Consider the following 19,112-nt stretch of genomic DNA (forward strand, 5'->3'; position numbering starts at 1 on the left):
TGTAACCTCCAAGTGTGTGTGATGCTGAGTGAACACCGGAGGAGGGAAAGTTTCCATCCGCCCTCCTAGCCACCAGATCAGGCTTTATAAAAGAGAGGGCAGCACTGACGGCATAGCGCTCCATTCTATGGACCGGAGAGGGAGGAGTTAGGCTCGCCACAGAGTCCAGAGCTCTGGATTTGGGCATGGCCCGGTTACAAAGACTGGCATCAACTTGACTGGGGTCACAGATAGTCCCTTTGACTGAATGGGGAAGCTCCGGTTCTAAAAAAGTCCATCATTCCAGAACCACAATAGAATTACAGCGGTAACTCCTACTCGTTGTAGGACACATTGTTCAAAGCAGCTTTGGTGAATTAACACTGGTGTTGGACGACGTCTTGACAGCTCTCAAGAGATGATACTATCCATGGCATTCCCCACCCAGAGCTCCTGCTTTAAGGCAAATAACAACTTGCCATGGTCTCTGGCTGGTCCGTCTCCAAGTGTGTGTGTGTGTGTGTGTGTGTGTGTGTGTGTGTGTGTGTGTGTGTTACTCAGACAGCAGTGTAGAGCGCAGCGGCCTGAGTGTCCTGCGGCTGGTCTTTCTCTCCTCCAGCATGGGCATCGTCCTCCTCTTGCCCTTGGGCGTGTGGCACAGCATGGCGTCCAGACTCTGCACCGTCACCTGCCCGGCCTTCTGCAGCCGTGCCACCACCCGCTCCACCTGCACCGCCCACGTCCCGTCCACACTCTGCCTCTGCAGCTCCTCCAGCTGGACACGCGTGGGATTGCAGGTCAGCCACCACACACCAGGACAGACCAAAGACCAGGCAGTTACAGGAAAGGAGACGAGGTAGCATTGAAAAATATAACAGGTACTAATGCATCATTATATATATATATATATATATATTTATAGATGTAGTATACATTACTGTAGAAAACTGTAACACCTAATGTTAATGGATGTAATTTGCACAAATTTGTAAATTGGTTTTTACATTGCTGCACAAGATGCCGTAGGGCCTGTGTCCACCAATCACGTTTTTTGCGCCGACGGCGGTTATTTTCCTATGAAGTTAAGTATTCACAGCGCTCAGCGCCCTCAGGGGAGGAAGGCCTCAGCGCTGACGCCCGCAGCGCCCGCAGCGCTCAAAGCTCTAAAAGTTGAAATCTGTTTCATTTTTAAAACAGCGCTGGGCTCATCAATGTCACTTCTGGGGTGGCGTATGACATGTTGTGTTACAGTGTTGACTTAGAACCCCTGCCCATACTTCAGCAATGGAAAACTACATCAATGTGGAAAGGTGTTTTGAGGCCAAAACAGATCTTTTGTTTGGAGAGGATTCTTGATTTAAAGAAACTTTGATTTCCCATAAATGTAGTAGTAAGCTCTAGGTAAGGCTATTTTCTACTCTTACCACTTCCTGGCTAAATTCAGGCCTCTTGACGAAGGTGGGAGTGTTGGGGAGGATGGACGTGTTAAGGATAGCAACGGCGTCTCTTATGGATCCCTCCATTGCCAAGATCCACACCTAACACACAAAAAACAAACATGGTTGAGGTCATAACAGTGATAATTTAAAAGGACACACTTATATGAATCTACACAACTATACACACACAAACTCACATTTAGATTCATGCATAGTTTGCTTTCTGTGTTCATGATTTGAGAGTAAAATTTCTTGGCTTTTTCCAAGTCATTCTGAAACAAAGAAAAGAAGGAAAAGCTTAAATTACACACATGAATTGTGACAACAAGAATTATAAGCTCAAAACAAGAGGGGTAAACTAAGAAATGTTGAGCCTAAATGTTGGGTAGATTCAAATTGGAGGCAAAAGTTTATGGCATCTGCCTTGTTGTGTGCCAATTTGTTTACAGTTTAAAGTGAAGACATTTTTTTTTTACACAATCAAAGCATTCAAATGTAAAACTTGTCGACCTTGAACGTTCACCTCCTCACACTTCAGGCCTTATCTATATCCCAGAGCTCACTTTTTGGTCTACCCCAATTCGCCTTATTCACCCGGCTGCCATAATGAGGCTGAGGGGTACACTTGCCATTACACCTCAGTCCAGCAGATGGTGGTGGTAATGCACTCCGTTTCCAAACTGCCAAAAAAAGCTCACTGATTAAAGAATAAGGGTTCACTGGCCTGTTCTTCTTCTTCAGTGAATTGTTTTTTAGCAGTTTGCTAACGGAGTGCATTACCACCACCATCTGCTGGACTGAAGTGTAATGGCAAGTGTACCCCTCAGCCTCGTAATGGCCGCCGGGTGAATAAGGCGAATAGCACTTAATGAATCCTTGACAGTTTTTTTTTTCTTTCTGCTGCAGGAGAACGACCTTCACCTGTTTGATGGCAAGAGCAGCAGCGAAGCAGTATGCGTGCCTGGGTATCATGTGACCTTTGAGCTGTCCCTCCTCCAGCAGGACCATGCAGACTCTGTAAGACTTTGGAGTATTCTGTAAACAATAAAACAGGACAGTGAGGACAAACCAGAGGTTAAAGTTCAACTCTGTGTAAAAGTGAGGAGTCAGGATGGAATATAGGCAAAGGTAATGGGTATCCATAGCAACCCAAATAACCTCCAACATTTGTGAACAAACCCAGATTAGCTGCTTGCAAAGTGGAGATGCTAAGAGTTACTGCATCACCACACCACACACAATATAACTACTAATGGTACTTGCTCAGATAGGTCTCCCATGGGGATTAAAAAGTGTGATCCTGTTATAAACGGCTCTTTTCGACCAACCGGAGTATCTATTCCCAGGATGCTCACCAGCTTGTAACAGGTGGCACAAGCTAACGTGTGGGTGTCTTTATTGAAGGTCACACCCTGTTTTCTCATCTCTGCCACAACCTCTAAGGCACCTACAGTAAGAAAAGAGATTCTCTTAGTCTTCATGTATTCAAGTTCAATTCAAGTTAATTTACAGACATGTAGCACCAACATACGTAAATATATGTCTCAAGGAACTTCACAGACGCCAACTGGAAATTGAGGTTAGTCACACAGCCAGTCAACATTGGGGTTTTATTAGTGAGAAAAGTCTAATAAAGCAGTATGTGTGGTAATGGAAAAACAAAATGAAGTCCTTACCGTCATAGCATTCTTTCATAAACAGCATGTCAATGGCAATGTTGAATGACGTGGAATCTGAGAAGAATCCTTTGAGTGTCTGAAGGAAAAGACAAAATGTGAGAAGACATTTTCTTTTAGTGGATCAGTTGAGCATTAGGAGGCAGGACAGCTGTCAAGACGGAATCAATAGAAAATGGTCACATAAACAGATTTTAATAAACAGCTCCCCCCGCTGGCATTAACAGGAAACAACAATGAGAACAAGGGATCAGAATTAGACATGTTAATGCTACTGCTGCTGATGATGACAGTTTCTGTGTGTGTGTGTGTGTGTGTGTGTGTGTGTGTGTGTGTGTGTGTGTGTGTGTGTGTGTGTGTGTGTGTGTGTGTGTCTGTCTGTCTGTCTGTCTGTTCCCTTTGCCATTTTTACCTTGTCAGTTACAGTCGTCGCTGCCATGTCCTCCAGGCCGAGTTCATAGCAGAGTCTCATGAACAGGGGACCAAATTTAAAGTCCCCAAATGACACATTTCTATTCTCCTCATGATACCTGTAATCACACAGAAACACACACACGCACGTATGCACACGTACTCACACACACACACACACGCACACACACACACACAAATTTATCCTAACTGAGAAGGACTAAGTCTGGAGTGGACAACGGACATCTGTTCATGTTCCATTTATAAAGCAATGTGTTCCTTTTCATTTGCTGTTTCCTTTTTATCATAATGTCATGCCATACATTTCTTGCCACACAAAAAGTTCCAGACAGCAAATGCACATGAATAAACTTCTGAAAAGTGCAGACTTGTGTTCCTTCCCCCAGGGTCCCCTCACCTGTATATGGCGCTCTTGGCCGTGACCATGTCATCGGCCGACTGGCACAAGTGCAGCAGCAGCTTCAGTTCGTCCTTCAGAATTAACTCGTTCTTCTGCAGTTTCTGACTCACGTTCTCAAAGTAGTCGCCTGAAAGACAAGCACAAGTCCCATTACAGTACAAAGTGTGATCTGATTCTGTAGGGCTTTCTGCCAGACGCTTTAGTTCCACTCTTACAGTCATGATGCAAATTAAGACATACCATAACTGCTTATGCTTAAATGACAGAAGCGTTAGGTCAATGATCAGACATACTTTTTGCTCCTGAAACCTGGTGGGCCACGGCAAGTTTCCTCTGTTGAAAATCTTGCAGCTTCACAACATCTTCAGACAAGAGATGCCGTTTTGCTAAAAACAAATCAGACACCATCATCAGACAGCAAATACTTCCTAAACTAGACAGTCAGATTATAAACTCATGGTGTGCAGAAGAGGAGTCCAAGATGTTACTTAATTTTGAACATAGACAGAGTAGGCTACATCAGAGAGAAAGCTTTTTGGAAAGAGTCCAATAATAATGCCAGTAAATAATGTCAATAACTTATGTCATAATGATTCTTTTGTGACTGCTTGCGTAAAGAGGCATCTCCCAGGTATTACCTGCAGCACATGGTTATGGTTATGGTTATAGGATTTGGCAGACGCTTTTGTCCAAAGCGACATACAAATAACAACAATACAATAGTCAAATTTAACAGTAAACAATTTAAAAAGTTAGACTACATTAAGGAGAATAGCAATAATAAACAACAATGCCAACTCAATCTATAGCATAATGAAAATAAACAATAATATAGTATACAAATCATAACGCATAAGAAACGCTTAATAAACTAAGTGCAACAGACATGCCTTTAGACCCCACTTGAAAGACCCAAAGCTATCACAGGGACGGAGAGCACTGGGCAACTCATTCCACCAACATGGAACCTCTGAGGAAAAGAGTCTTGAATTTGACCTAGCGTTTATGGCTGGTCGACACATCAGACACTCATCAGAAGAACGCAGTGGGCGGTTGGGGATGTACATCTTGATCATTGAATTAAAATAGGGAGCAGATCCAGTCAGTGTCCTACAGGCCAAAGTGAGAGATTTAAATTTCATTTGGCCACTCTAGGGAACCAGTGTAACTAGGAGAGGAACTACATGTGTCCTCTTTGGCTGATTGAAGACGTGCTGAGGCATTCTGAATCAGTTTTAACGATTCTACTACACAAGGAGGTCCAGCTTGGAGATAACCATGGCCTGTACAAGAAGTTAGTTGTCTGTTACTGTTTTTGGTAGGTTGTTCAGTGTCAGTTTGTGTGTTTTCGCTTGGCATGGAGCCGACTGTAACATTTCACTGCATTGTATGTAGGCTATGTGACAAATAAAAATCTGAATCTGCACAAGTATTGCACATGCTGCACAGTCAACAAATGGCTCATATAATGTAGGCTTACATGCTTTCCTCCGTAATCTAAACGTACTTGTGTGCGTTTACCACAGATCTGATGGACTTGGAACTCTCTCTGGGGTTTCACGTTAATACAGTAGATGTGGTACTAACGTGGACTGGTCTGAGTCTGACATTGGACCTGGGACTGACTGTCGCACACGTTAACCTGCAAGAAGACCTTAAAAACAAAGAGTAGATGTAAAGAAATATATTCAACACTCACCTCCAATTTGACATCCCAAACACCCCACTCGGGGCGAACTCTGAAGTATTCCTTTTCTTGGAGAATCACGCATTAATCGGACACAAATGTTCAGTCCACGCAGCGCCATGTTGTTGAAGTCAGCAGAACATACTATAAAATGACAACATAGGTGCAAGACCTCTGAAATATTATCGTTATATTCACTCTACTCTCATATGTGTGTGGTTTCAAGCTAGTATAACAGTGAATGTGTCCAAGTGTATATTTGAAACGTAAGCAATGACATTACATGAGCAACAGCCACATACTGCGAATACCCTGATGTGTATTCTCCTTGCCTCCCCCCATATAGCACAGCGGTTTGGTATTTTCCAATATGTCAGCTTCTACGATTGACCGGTGATAGCAACTTAGCTAGCAGTGAACTTCATTCACCCTATAACGTTTTTTAAAAATACCGATGTATTGAGTGAGCGCATCGATATGTTTTCTCACGCTATGCCTTTAAATTGTGCCAAACTGTATGACATGCAAACCTTGTTCAGTGTCGCATCTGTACTGTGACATTAATTTTGGCTAACGTTGGCTACATTTACAGCAGTGCATTGAATGCAATGCGCAAGTTCACATACATAGGCCTACCCCGAAGTCCATGCAGAAGAATTACATATAGGCTACTTTATAAAGCCTACAGCCATTGGTTTATAAAACAATTTCAAGTAAAAATAGAATAATCATAGAACATCATCTTACCAGTGTGGACGGTGCGTTTCACACAGCCTACAGTACGCAGACAATTTCTTAATGCGTAAAACTGTGCTGACTCTTTCTATGAACAGTAGAGGGCAGTATTGTACCCAAATTTCCCGTAGACTACCCTTTGAAATAAACGTCAATCCCGCTCTAGCGTCCAACACCCAATGTGTCTCATTACGAAAGTTGCATGCCCATGTGAGATGATCAAAAGATAAATCTGAAGTTAACTCAGAAAAAAAAGGAACAGCTGTAGATTTTTTGTGCAACATTCGAAATATTGTAGTTCAGAGAATGGTAATATTCGCTCTGCTACCAGTCTCCATTGATGGGGTCAATGTGGAGGTGGTAAGCACCTACAAGTAGCCTATCTGGGTCTCCACCTGGACAATAAACGGGACTGGTCAGCCAACACTGATGCACTCTACAAGAAAGGACAGAGCAGGCTGTACTTCCTGAGGAGGCTGCGGTCCTTAAATGTGTGCAGCAAGCAATCAGTCTGTTGTATCCAGCGCCCTCTTCTATGCAGTGGTATGCTGGGGAGGAAGCACAAAGAAGAAGGATGCTGGGCGACTTGACAGGCTGGTAAGGAAGGCTGGCTCTGTAGTGGGAGCTGAACTGGAGTGCATCACTTCAATATCTTTGTCATGTCTTGATGTCATGGGCACGCTGGCGACTACGCCGCTCCATCCGGCATCTTTTGTCTTTCTGTTATGTGTCTTGTTTGTGGAGCACTTTGGGTTGCACTCTGTGCATGTTAAATGCGCTTTAAAAATAAAACTGACTGGACTTGACTTGACTTATAATACAGTGTGATTTTTGAATGATAAAAGTTGCAATTGGTGAATAAACTCTTTTGAGAGGTGGATAAACTCTAATAAGAGGTGGATAAACTGTGTTTACTTGTCTTTAGCCTCCACTACACCCCTGCATGAAATGTTGTGATACAGTAAGTTCTGAAATAAAAATGTCTGTCATTGGCTACCTGTCCTGCTCTGTGTGTGTGTGTGTGTGTGTGTGTGTGTGTGTGTGTATGTGTGTGTTGTGTGTGTGTGTGTGTGTGTGTGTGTGTGTGTGTGTGTGTGTGTGTGTGTGTGTGTGTGTGTGCGCGCGCTATAGGGTTTATAGAATAGATCTAGCTGATATACATGCACTCTCTCTGATATGGTGGTGATAATGACATTAGTTTGTTTCCAGTTATTGACTTTTTACTGAACGCACTGTGTGGGAACAAGTTTGATCCAAAACAAAGACTGGTGCGCAGCAGCAAAATGCCAGCAAAGCCAGACAGTCACTCAATTGAAATAAATAAAGAAATCAATCAGTCCGTGTGTCCCCTGATCTTTCTGTCTCGCTTTTTCAGCATTAGGGACAGCTCATTGATTTTCCTCTTGAAAGAATTTATGCTTGTTTGGCAATTGGCTACCACAGTCTATGTCATTTAGAAATGATCTAAACGTTGAAATCATGTAGCAAAGGGAGACAGCGGTCACTCCAACCCTGCCTGGCCCTAACCAAATACGGGGTATCAAACCTGCTCCCTGACTGACCAGGCTTATAGTCTGTTCAATTCAATTCCATCTTTATTTCAGACTCACATGAGGGTCCGTAGCACACACACAATATTACAATAAAACAAAAACAAATAATAATAATAAGTCAAAACTGATACTCAGCCAGTGACAGAACTCAAAGTCACTGCCACACTCTGCCTGATTGGTAGGTCTGCTTTAATATTACCCGGACTTTGTGATCTTTGTTTGCAAAAGGTCACCCTTGAAACACAGGATTAGATTAGATATTTGTGCCCAAGTCAGCAGAATGAGTAATTGATCAGAAAGAGAGAGAGCAACACCACTGCTGCTGTTTCACCCTTCTGGCTAAGAACAGTTTCTCTCTCCCTCACTTTGACCAACATCTTCAAGAAAGAGAGGGGGGGGGGGGTACAGACAGAGAGTGTGAAAAAGAGATGTTGTCACAGTCCACAAGTCTGCCTGTCCTGTGAGGAGGAGAGCCATGTTTTGCTTGTCCTGCTTCTAACCATTTCAGCTTTGTTCAAAACATTCAGCAGGGGCTAATCAATTAGCAGTTGGCTAATTGCCTGGTTTTATATTTCCCCTCAGTTTCAGCTTGAAAGGGAATCTCTAATGGATTAGATCTGAGAGATGCAGAGGGAAGGAGGGAGGGAGAGAGAGGGATGGAGAATGAGAGAGGGAGGGGGAGAGGGATGGAGAGTGAGAGAGGCTGTCTCTGACTACATGTATGATTTATGAGGCCAGGAAACAGCCTTCTTGTTTGTATTAAAAAGAATGGGACTTACTAGGACTTCAAAATATTACTTCTGGAGAATATCAAGTATGCCCCAGTCCACATGTAAAATATTGCTGTCAGTTTAGCAGCTGGAAATATTTCACAGTAAAGTCACACTTGAAAATGTTCACCCAAAACAGATCGGATGTTCACAGGATGATCCAAAAATGAATGTAAAATGAATCAAATGATCTCATCCATAGGATTTCAAGTAAGACAACAACATTTCAACATGCTGGGTACCCATTAATGCTAAGGGGGATCCAATTTGTCATAAACTGTCAAAAAGGGTCATGCTCCTACCCGCGACAATATGGCAACAAGGCTTTCTGGGTGTGCCAGTGTCAGAGACTCAATATGAGCTTGAAGCCATTATTTTAAGGTAAATGATAGTGTCTAATGCATAGCCTAATAAAAGTTTAACATACTACAGCTTTCGAAAAACAGATGCATTACAATTATCTTCACTTGCTTAAAAGAGACACTGAGCTGTGATAATGTATGGAAACCCATGACCTTAGCATGTGCTACTGAATTAAAAATGAGGCTTTTAACAAAATGCCTTTCCATTAACTAGTCCATTAATTTCACCTAGTTGTACACGGCCCCCCTCCCCCTCCGGAGTCTATTATGCTCAATGAGCTTCATTGAACCAAAAAAAAATTGTATTACTAAGAGTGTCTGAGCTCTTTTCAACACAAATTGTCTTGAAATGATTCCGATGGAGACCACTCCAGGTGGACGTCTACCAAAGCTCTGCCCATGTGTCCACCTAAATAGGCCTTCGAGTGTAATTAACTGTAAATGGTCGCCATGATTGCATCCTTTTGTTCTGTTTATAAGCACAACAAAAACAGGGCTTTTCTCTACAGGCTACACACAGGTCACACATAGAACAGCTATGATCCAACTCTTTCCTGCCTCCACCATGCTTTCTTTGCATAGATTCCCCCCTGTGTTGCGTAAAGCTTTCCCCCTCCCTGGTTGTACACATGCTGGCAGCCAACACGGTTATTTATGGCAGCGGGGATTCAGGGATTGATCTTGCGGCCGGGGCTAAGGACGGCTCCTTGGGAAAAACTGCAACACTGCCTTCCTCCACCTACCACTGTGAATGCAGGCAAAACACGATAGCCTCCCTGCGAGGATCGATGCCTCTCCCATGATCTGCAGATTTTGATGGGCATGCGTAATGTGAGATGTGAAGAATAGCACAGGAGGTATGCTTAAAAAAGGAGGGAAAGATGACCGTTCAGGGTGATTCAGGAGAGCGGTGTAATCTTGGCCCGGTGGGTCTGCTGTGTTCATACTGGAGGCCTGATTGGGTCTCCGATGAGAAGATCTGAGCAGTGATTGGTTAAGAGGGTACTGAAGGCTGGGGGAGTAATTGTCCCACCAGACGAGAATTCCCGAATCACAAAACTGCTGAGTATGCGCTCAATAGGAAAGCGAGCTTCATTGCCTTTTTAAAAACACAAGTCACGCGCTGGTATAGGCCAAGAAACAATCAGACATAAAAAATGAGCAGTCAGCTTTCTGGAAAACCTCACACTCGGAGCGTGGACGTAAAAAGAGACCCCCGCCAGGCTGCTTTATCCCCTCACTGCTGCTGCTGATGGTGCCAGATCAGGGCCAAATCACAGCCAGATCAGGGCCACGTCTCAGCCAGATCTGAGCCAGATCCACATCAGAACTGTAACTGCAGAGGACATCAGTAGTATCCAGTAGTGGAAACCTACAGTTTCTTGGCCATAACCCCTTTTATGTCGTATACATTATTCAGGATTTTTGGATCTGTAATGTTACACAATGAAGCCATCACACAACAACACACATCTGTATGTTTGACAGTGGGTGCATTTGCGGTAATGAGTTTATACTATTTGACAGTGTCAGGACACAAGTACGTTTGAGAGCGATTGCAGCGGGATGCCCTTTTTTGGCTCCTCTGTCTCTCTTATTGGGTTTCTGTCAAACAGAGGAAGTGAATGCAAACCCATCCTCTGCATAATGATAACGTTTTTTGACCAAAAAGTTGTTGGGCCCATGACGTTGGACTTAACAACCGAATAGAATTTGACAGTTTACCTGGTGACTTTAATTTAAAACAGGCCTGTAGAATAATGAAAATGATCAGACAGATTGGAGGGTGTGGCACTCATGAATCTCTATCAGTCTGTGCTACTGCTGCCGTGAGAGAGCTAGGCCTTTACAATTTTATAATGTCATAATGGAGTTCTTCTGTTCTAGATCATTAATCTCGACGATTCTGTGGTGTCATAATGTACTTGCTATATTCCAGAACCTTAATCATGCCAGTGGCAGTGGTGTCACAATAAGGCTTCATGGAACATCCATCACCTGTGGAACTAAAGATGATGTCATGAGAGACTCTGTATTCTGTGAGACTCGGAGGGTAGAGGTGTGTGCCAGTGGAGGGTGACTTTGCCCTGTGTTGCCATAGCAACTACATCTCATCTCATGCTGCTGATATTTCTTCTTGACCAATCAGGCAACAGTTTCCTTTATGCTACATCCTTGATGAGTTCCTAGGTGTGTCTGTGCATCTCAGTAGGCCTATATGTGTATGTCTATGTATGCGTGTGTCTGTGTGTGTGTGTGTGTGTGTGGGTGTGTATCAGGAACAGGGGTCCCTTATTGCCGATGATATAATATGTGCTTTGAACTGCGTGAAAGTACTCGTGAAAGAGTAACGTGTGTCAAGTGTCAAGAGATGGAGCCTGAACAGATGCTGAAACAAGACTGATGAATACTGACAACTTCTAAAGCAAAACAGTTATCTTCAGATCCAATTCCCCTGTGTCTTTCCTCCAGTTTCAGATATTTTCCCTGTCTCTTACTGTTTTCTCACGGAGGGAGACCTCCTCTAGGGATTAGATAGATGACTTCTGTCTGACCGCCGGCCAACAAAACTATCTCGCTCTCTCCCAGAAATGCTGAATATATTTATCCAATATATTACTGCCTGTCTAGCTTTTCTTACACTTGCTTACTCATCAAAATAATGTTTGTTCAATATTAATTTACACCTGAAGCAGCTTTGAAACGAGACACATCCATCAAGCAGTGACATGGTTTTCAAGCAACGTCTAAGTAGATTCCAATTAAACGGAAGATATGAATCAAAGCCTGGAGGCACATCTGGGCTTCTGGATTTGTCACTACTGACCAAGTCCGCGTTCTGGAGAGAGATGCTTGAGAAAACCATTTAATGTGCTTTTAGATGTGTTCAACTGATAGTCCTAATGAGGAGCGCTTTGATGTCCGTTGCTAAAGCACTGCCTATGAGACCTTCCTAGGGAGACCCTTCCCTATCACTTCTCCTTAAAACAAACCACCCATAGATCACAAACAACATAATGTTGTTTCTGACTTGTCCTTTCACCTTACATTTTTGTTACCTGCAGCACCTATATACTTTTCTCGAATACTGTTTTTGAATAGCCTACCTAACTGTGTGAGTTTGAATCATAATCAGTAGCTGTGGTGCTACTTTCGGTCCAGTCTCACTGGTAAAGGCTTGTAAAACGTCCTAGCTGACAGGGAGCCCCATAAACGTAGTGATTTACACAAAGGATCTCAGTGCACTCTCCTTGTGTTCAGTGCTGCTCTGTGCTGTGTTGAGCTGAGATGAGCTGAGATGAGCTAATGTACAATAGCAGCTGTGACAGGGTGAGACAGCGCAGCACCTTTTTAAACTACTGCCCTTGTATGCGTTCATGTACTCTTTGCTTTTGTTTATGTAAAGAACATTGAATTACCCCTGTGTATGAATGCCTTGCCTTGGCTTGCTCCGTGCTGTGCTGAGGTGAGCTGAAATGAGCTTATCTCCCATCATTGTCAAGACATTGTTAATGTTAATTAGGTGTACATATCAGTGACCAATCAAAGAGCGAGCTGCAAGGCAGCCAAGCCTCAACAAACAGGAAGAGTTCAGAGAGTAAAGGCGTGGTGTATCATACGGCATGTTTACAGTGAGACAATAAAGAAAGCCAAGTTAAGAGCAAATAAGCTGTACTCGCCAGCAGTATAATTTGACATGGTGTAGCTGGGATCTACACTTGTATAGGACATGGTGTAGCTGGGATCTACACTTGTATAGGGCGAGAGCGTTGTGCTGTGCTGTGCTGTTGCTGTGCTGAGTTGAGCTGAAATGAGCTAATCTGCCATCACATTTGGGATCTATATGGGCAAGGCAGTATGAACCCTCTGTGTCTTCTGATATAAACGGCTTCCTGTGTGACCCCACCTCACTCATTAGTGCTCTGTGCTCAGGAGCTGCTCTCATGTCAGTCCCAATCCCATTAACGTTAATGTCCCACTGACTGCTGTCGCTAGCTGCAAGTCTTGCATTATACGGTCAAGTCATTGGTAGGTGTTACTGATAGGGGGAGTAAGCAGAGATGTGTCACAGCAGGGATACTGTAGAACACAGGGCAATGGAGCCGATCCAATAGACACCCTTTTCCCCTCTCCCTCATACCCTGGAAATGAAGAGTTCTCGCGAGAGCACAATTTGAATTTGCTCAGCGAGTGCTGTTGGAGCCAAGCTGCAGCAATCACATCAGTGTATCTAATATATAGGCGAGCTAAACAGATGACGACAGCACTGCGACGTCGAAGTCCAGGATTCAGTCAGTAAACATTGGTCGTAGTGTTATCCAATTGCATGCAGTGATATTTTCAAATGCATGCTTGGTACCACCCCTCGAGTTAGGCCATTTTCATTACTCATATGGCCAGACCCTAAATCTTTCTAGATTTGGGTCTGGATTTCCAGGCTACCTCCCTCATCCAATAAAGAGGCATTTCAGATTTCAATGTGGAAATTTCAAGGCATTCCTATGGGTTAGGAATCCAAAATTGTTTAATATTCGTCATAAAGGATTTTACTGGCCCCATCCATGCCATCTGAGTGAGTTCTCAACTGGGTATTTTTGCCACCCTGAAGGTGGTCCGGGCCTGGAACATGCCTGCAGTGGCCGTGTCACTCTTAGTTAACGTCGGTGTTGGTACGGGCGACTGGCTGGTACGACAAAGGACTGGCAAGGGTGGACATCAGCAAGACACAGAGATAAACACAGGGGGGGTGATCCCACCCCATCTCTTTCTACGACTTGCTTCCTGTCTCTCCACTATCTTATTGAGATAAAGGGAAAAAAGCTCAACAAATATATTTAAATAAATAAATATATATATATATACTTCCTTTGGAAAAACACACTCTCATTTTTCATCTGTCTCTCTCTCTCTCTAATTTCAGATAGAGCCATTATATGGCTTTATATTAGGGTTTACTTATTCATAATTTCACAGTGTATACATCAGAATCAGGTTTACGCTTTGTAGAATGTGAGGGTGATTTTTTTGTCTGGGTTTTTTTGCATGCATGTGTGAGGGGGGAGGGAGAAAGAGAGTAGAGAGAGAGAAAGAGAGAGAGAGAGCTTACGTCATCTATGCACAGGTTTGTTTGTATGACTGTCTGTCGTGTGTTTGTGTGTGTGTGTGTGTGTGTGTGAAAATCAATGTACTAAATGTTCACTGGTTGGGCCTCGCCCCAGGTTCCAGACGCTGTCTCCTGGCATAAATCAAGCCCATCCTCAGTGAGCCCTTCAGGACCACTCCTCTCATCGTCTGCCCTGCCGGTGGATGAGCAGTGTCCCTGGAGACTCGTGCTCTTTTATAGCCAATCACACTGCTAGGGACACTGGGGTCTTAAAGCCTTATTCTCTCTCTCCCATACTCTCTCTCTCTCTCTCTCTCTCTCTCTCCCCCTCCCTCTATTAGTCTACTGCTCTGGAATTTTCTCTACAAAACTCTAGAGATTTTTGGATGTTAGCATGTACTGTATGTAGCTTCTACTTTCAACCCCAAGTGGTACATGCAAGCATACTAAAATATCAATATGAAAATACTGCAAATGTAAAAATAAACATAAATATGGATATATATATCCTAAGAGAGGATTTTAGCATGGTGATGCTGTAGCCATGTACATGACATTATTGTGCTTTGGTCAAGACTAAGACTAGACTCATAAGACCAGAAAGGGTTCCATTCATTCCTCAAGGATGCTATATTCTAATAACTTGTGTTATTAGTAGATGACCATTCATCACATGGAGCTTGATACCTTTTTCAGAAGTGTTGCCTCCTAATGCGAGGGAAAAGGAAAGACAGATATGAGAAGGCAAAATCGTTAAATTGCATCAAATGGAGAGTGTGAGGTAAATGAGAGTGTTTTTGTCTCCTTCATGTGGTTCTGTCGAACACACAATGAAAAAGCAAAAAAGAAGACACCTATATGACATGACATGGATTTCCACAACAGTTTTTATTATGGTGTTGTTTCCCTTGGTGTTCCATAGTAGTTCCCTTTACATCAAATGCCCCCACATGAGTTGGGAAAATGAGATATTGCACACAAATGTCAGAAAAGCACTAGGTAATACTTTTACATGAAACTATCCTCTACATTAGATATGAGTTTGGAAAGGGCTAGGGTAGATGCAAGCTCACAAGACATATATACCTTACACAGCTGCAAACAAACTCTTACAATCACTCGAAAGAGGGAGATAGAGAGGAGGGAGAGAGAGAGAGAAGAAAAGATGGATATAGTGAGAAGCTGAGAGAAAAGTCAAAAGCTGAGTGTTCATCTGATTTCTAAATGCTTAAAATGTTCTTGCTTTTCCTTGCTTAGTTAAAAGACTTCTACTGCAACTATTTACAACTATTGACTGAGTTCAGCCCTGATGTCCTGTATTTGTTCTTGGTTAGTATTATGTTGAACTTTTAAAACTCAACTCCTGTAGATCTCTGTGAAATGCTGCAAGGCAATGTCATATAAATGCTTGGGGCCATGTTGGCCACTGTATTGAGTGTCAGGTGGTTCGTCTGTCCGGTAGTTGTGTTATCTTGTCTTTAGGTGTTGGGTGATGGTCCGAGTCATGTAGATCAAACAGAAGTGAAACTGTGAAGTCTGTCTCTCTCATGAAACATTCTCCCTCAACGTTATCTACACACCATTACAGTATAGCTCTAGAGAAATCCTGTCATCGTAAAAGCGCTGGAAACCAAAGACGCCATTTTGGGATCATTGTGGTCTCTGTCACAATGCACAAACTCTGACAAGCTTCGAGACAGAAATGTAGCATGTTTCTGTCCACCTGATACCAGTTTTGCTTAGACACAGTAACAGACCAGGTCTAAGATCCAAAAATGTCCAACACTGACAGAGAAAGGGATCTCTCTCTCTCTCTCTCTCTCTGTCCTGCACTTATAATATGGCAGAAACCCAGAGGACACACATCGCACACCATACTTAATCACTTCAACAACAGACTTGCAATTTTGTTGTGTTGGCAGTTCAGGAATCCCTGACCTCCCTGCTCCTCCCTCGTGTAAGAGAGAGAGAGAAATGTTTAGTAGATTACATTACTCGTGCTTACGTCTTCAATCCAGTCATTCGGCCACAGAGCTATCTATAATTATAGTACAGTGTTGCTCTAGAAAAGAAAATGTCCAAAGGATAGGAAACTTGCTCAGCTTTCAAGCATAGATGTACCACATTCTGACAGCCTCTGGTTGAATTTGGCTCATCAACTCAGGAAAATCGAGCAGTTGAATAGTCAAGGAGAGATGCACAAACAAGTTCAAACAAAGGGTATCAATTCAAAAATGACTATTTTTTCTGCTTGCATACGGCTGGTAGAGTGTTCTTCTTTCAGAATACGACCTCGGGAAAACAAGTAGCTCAAGCCTCAGTCTCAACATGAATCTTTGTCATGGCAGTCAAAATGCAAGTGTTTCCACAGTCACTCATAAATAAATAATGTATCATAAATAGCCACAAGGATAACATTGACTTGGAATAAGTTAACTAATAAAAAAAATCATGTGCAAAAAAATATAGTGCAAATATCAACATACTCTAAACATAGCCTGCAAATATACAGATGTAAAAGAAAGGGGGGAAATTATGCCACTTAGGAACTTCACAGCAGAACACCTGAAAACCCACTCCGACCACAGATCAATTAGTGTTCCTCTCCCTTCGCTTATAACGTACATTGCTATGCAGAGCAGCACTTGCATGACATCAATAAAACTTGAGGAAGCTCATTGTCATTATTCATTCTATGAGTTTGAAACTAATAAAAACATAAATTGTACTATTTGTAACTTTAGGAGGAGCACTAACTCTGATGCTGTTGGGTATTTTTACCTGTCAGTGTGTCATTTCGACACAAGCCACAGGCCACTTTGCAAGCAAAAAGCACTCTACATCATAAAAGGACTGGACTGCTTCAGATAACCGCTGACACATTCCACATCGTGCTGGACAAACACTATGATTCGCCTACAGTACATTGCTACCAGCTCATTCATCTGTTTCTATGGGGAACTGCCTTTGACTTGTGATCATCTGCTGTCTCTATACAGACTGGACATCTGTTCTCAGAGTAAGTGCATCAATCATGGTGTACATTCAATTCACGTTCTAAGGCATATCGAACAAAATATCCATCATCATCCTTTGGTGTGTAGATTGTGGTAATATGAAGATTTTGCACCACCTGTATTCTGCTTTATAATGGTTTGTTGGTTATAACATTCTGTTTGATATCAGCTAAGCTACTGTGTTCTAACACAGTAGACCTACCTATTTCCTTTGATTTGTGATGGATGATTCTTTGATCTTTTCTGAGTTATAAGCTACATTACTGACTAGACTGGTTTACCTCACAGTCTTGTTCCCTTTTCACACGTTTAAAAGCATCCAAAGTACAACGAACCAGTCCACTTCCACATTCATTATGATGGCATTGTAAGACTAGTATTTCCACATTTTCTGTATGGGTCCAGTATTTTGTTATAGCTGCCCTGCAGTTTAGTTGCTCAATGGCGCTAACTTACTGAGAAGATGCTAATTTCTCACATATTTGTGTTTTACAGTTTCAGCTCTCTGACTTTCTCCACAGACTAAACAATCTCATCACTGAGACAGTTTCCCCGTGATACATGATTACGCATACTCCTCACTCAGTATACTTTTAAATGTATGTTTAAATCACCACGACTCATGTTTTAGACTCCAATTTTAAAATATGACTGTGACCGATCAGTTAAATCAGATAAATAAGTTGTAGAATATCTTCTGACTTCACACATTTTTTGGGTTATTGTTTTGAGAGGGGACATCAATTAGACCTTTTAGTTCTGCATTTCTATGACAGTTGAACCCAGCTGCGGGCCTTAGAAACAGCACAAGGCCTGCAGATCACAGCCCTGGCGGCCTCACAGTTCTATCTTGCACGCAGGGAAGGACTCGTCCTGCATGACCACCGTGCTGCTGCTGGCTAAGACCATGATGTTGAGGTTCTGCTGCTTCTCGTGGGTGTCCTGGTACCACTCCCTCATCACCTCAGAGTCATGTGTCGGGATCAGGGTCACCTGTGGACCAAAACAAGAACACAGGACCAAAGAGGATGGTCAGCAAACATCGCCAACAAAGTGGTAATCCTGTCTGAATAGAAATGGAAGCATCAGCGTTAAGTTCTGCCAGGAAGACTTAATGCAACGTCACTCATTCATTCGTTACTTCTGACAAATCACCAGTCTGCATCAGTCTTTATAATGACATGACTTTGTACCTGCCTACTGCTTTCAGGTGCCGATTTTCGATGTTCCCTCCGTCCCTCCCTAACCAACACCAGTTTGGCCTTGTCCAGACGTCCAGGGGGTAGGTTATGCCCCTGTCATCTCATTCTGGCAGGATCTGCAAGGGTCTCCACGCTCAATGACCTACGCTCAATGACCTGGACCGAGGACGGGGCCTTTGCCAAAGACTCTCTCATTGTTGCTTACTGTATGTCTTTTGTAAATCCTTTGATGGATTAAAACATTTGCTAACTTTCATTGTACCCAGGGGTGCAGTGGTAAAATAAATTGAAATAAATCTAGTACTGTAAGAGATAGAATTTTGTGGTTCTTCTTTTGCTAATTGAATGCTAATGCCATTGCAAATGACTGCTAATTTATCCTGAAATCCACAGGGAGTGATAACAGGTGCTACAAAAACACTTCTAACACAGCAAGAAAAATCCCTTTGGTCTGGAACATTAAGAAACAGATTCATTTTCTAATTCAACTGATGAGCTCATCAGTTAGCCCACAATCCTTGCATGAAAAACTCTTCCTTTATCTTTACTCATGCTTTCATTGTATTTCTTCTGTGCTTACGACTGGGCTACACTGAAAGCTCAACTGAACCTGCATGAATGTACCACGTTAAAACAGAAATAGTAGATTGGTCTAAGGGCCATGGTGCATACGCACTCCTTTCTGGTATTGCCAGTTCCACATAACTGAAGCATATTCTTGCAACCTAGACATTCCGTTTCAGTTGTGCTCTGTGA

The 19,112-nt window shown here is 42.8% G+C and overlaps 2 protein-coding genes across 2 annotated transcripts in view; both read right to left on the reverse strand.

Annotated features, from left to right (window-relative positions):
- ptcd2 (pentatricopeptide repeat domain 2) lies at positions 1-6,530 on the reverse strand. The gene is made up of 11 exons (XM_042059380.1): positions 6,361-6,530; positions 5,626-5,757; positions 4,220-4,312; positions 3,924-4,053; positions 3,507-3,624; positions 3,095-3,173; positions 2,774-2,865; positions 2,340-2,453; positions 1,616-1,690; positions 1,404-1,517; positions 1-754 (listed from the first exon to the last, which is right to left on the reverse strand). The coding sequence occupies exons 2-11, from the start codon at positions 5,732-5,734 to the stop codon at positions 533-535; spliced, it is 1,146 nt and encodes a 381-aa protein (XP_041915314.1). The 5' UTR covers positions 5,735-5,757; positions 6,361-6,530; the 3' UTR covers positions 1-532.
- Positions 6,531-15,006: 8,476 nt separating this feature from the next.
- Positions 15,007-19,112, reverse strand: part of map1b (microtubule-associated protein 1B) — a 38,222-nt gene continuing 34,116 nt past the window's right edge. Inside the window, exon 7 of the mRNA XM_042059379.1 lies at positions 15,007-18,147. Within this exon, the coding sequence (XP_041915313.1) occupies positions 17,992-18,147 (156 nt within the window). The 3' untranslated portion in view covers positions 15,007-17,991. The remainder of the gene's footprint in view (positions 18,148-19,112) is intronic.

The sequence above is a fragment of the Alosa sapidissima genome, chromosome 13 (assembly GCF_018492685.1).
Source record: "Alosa sapidissima isolate fAloSap1 chromosome 13, fAloSap1.pri, whole genome shotgun sequence".
Lineage (NCBI taxonomy): Eukaryota > Metazoa > Chordata > Actinopteri > Clupeiformes > Clupeidae > Alosa > Alosa sapidissima.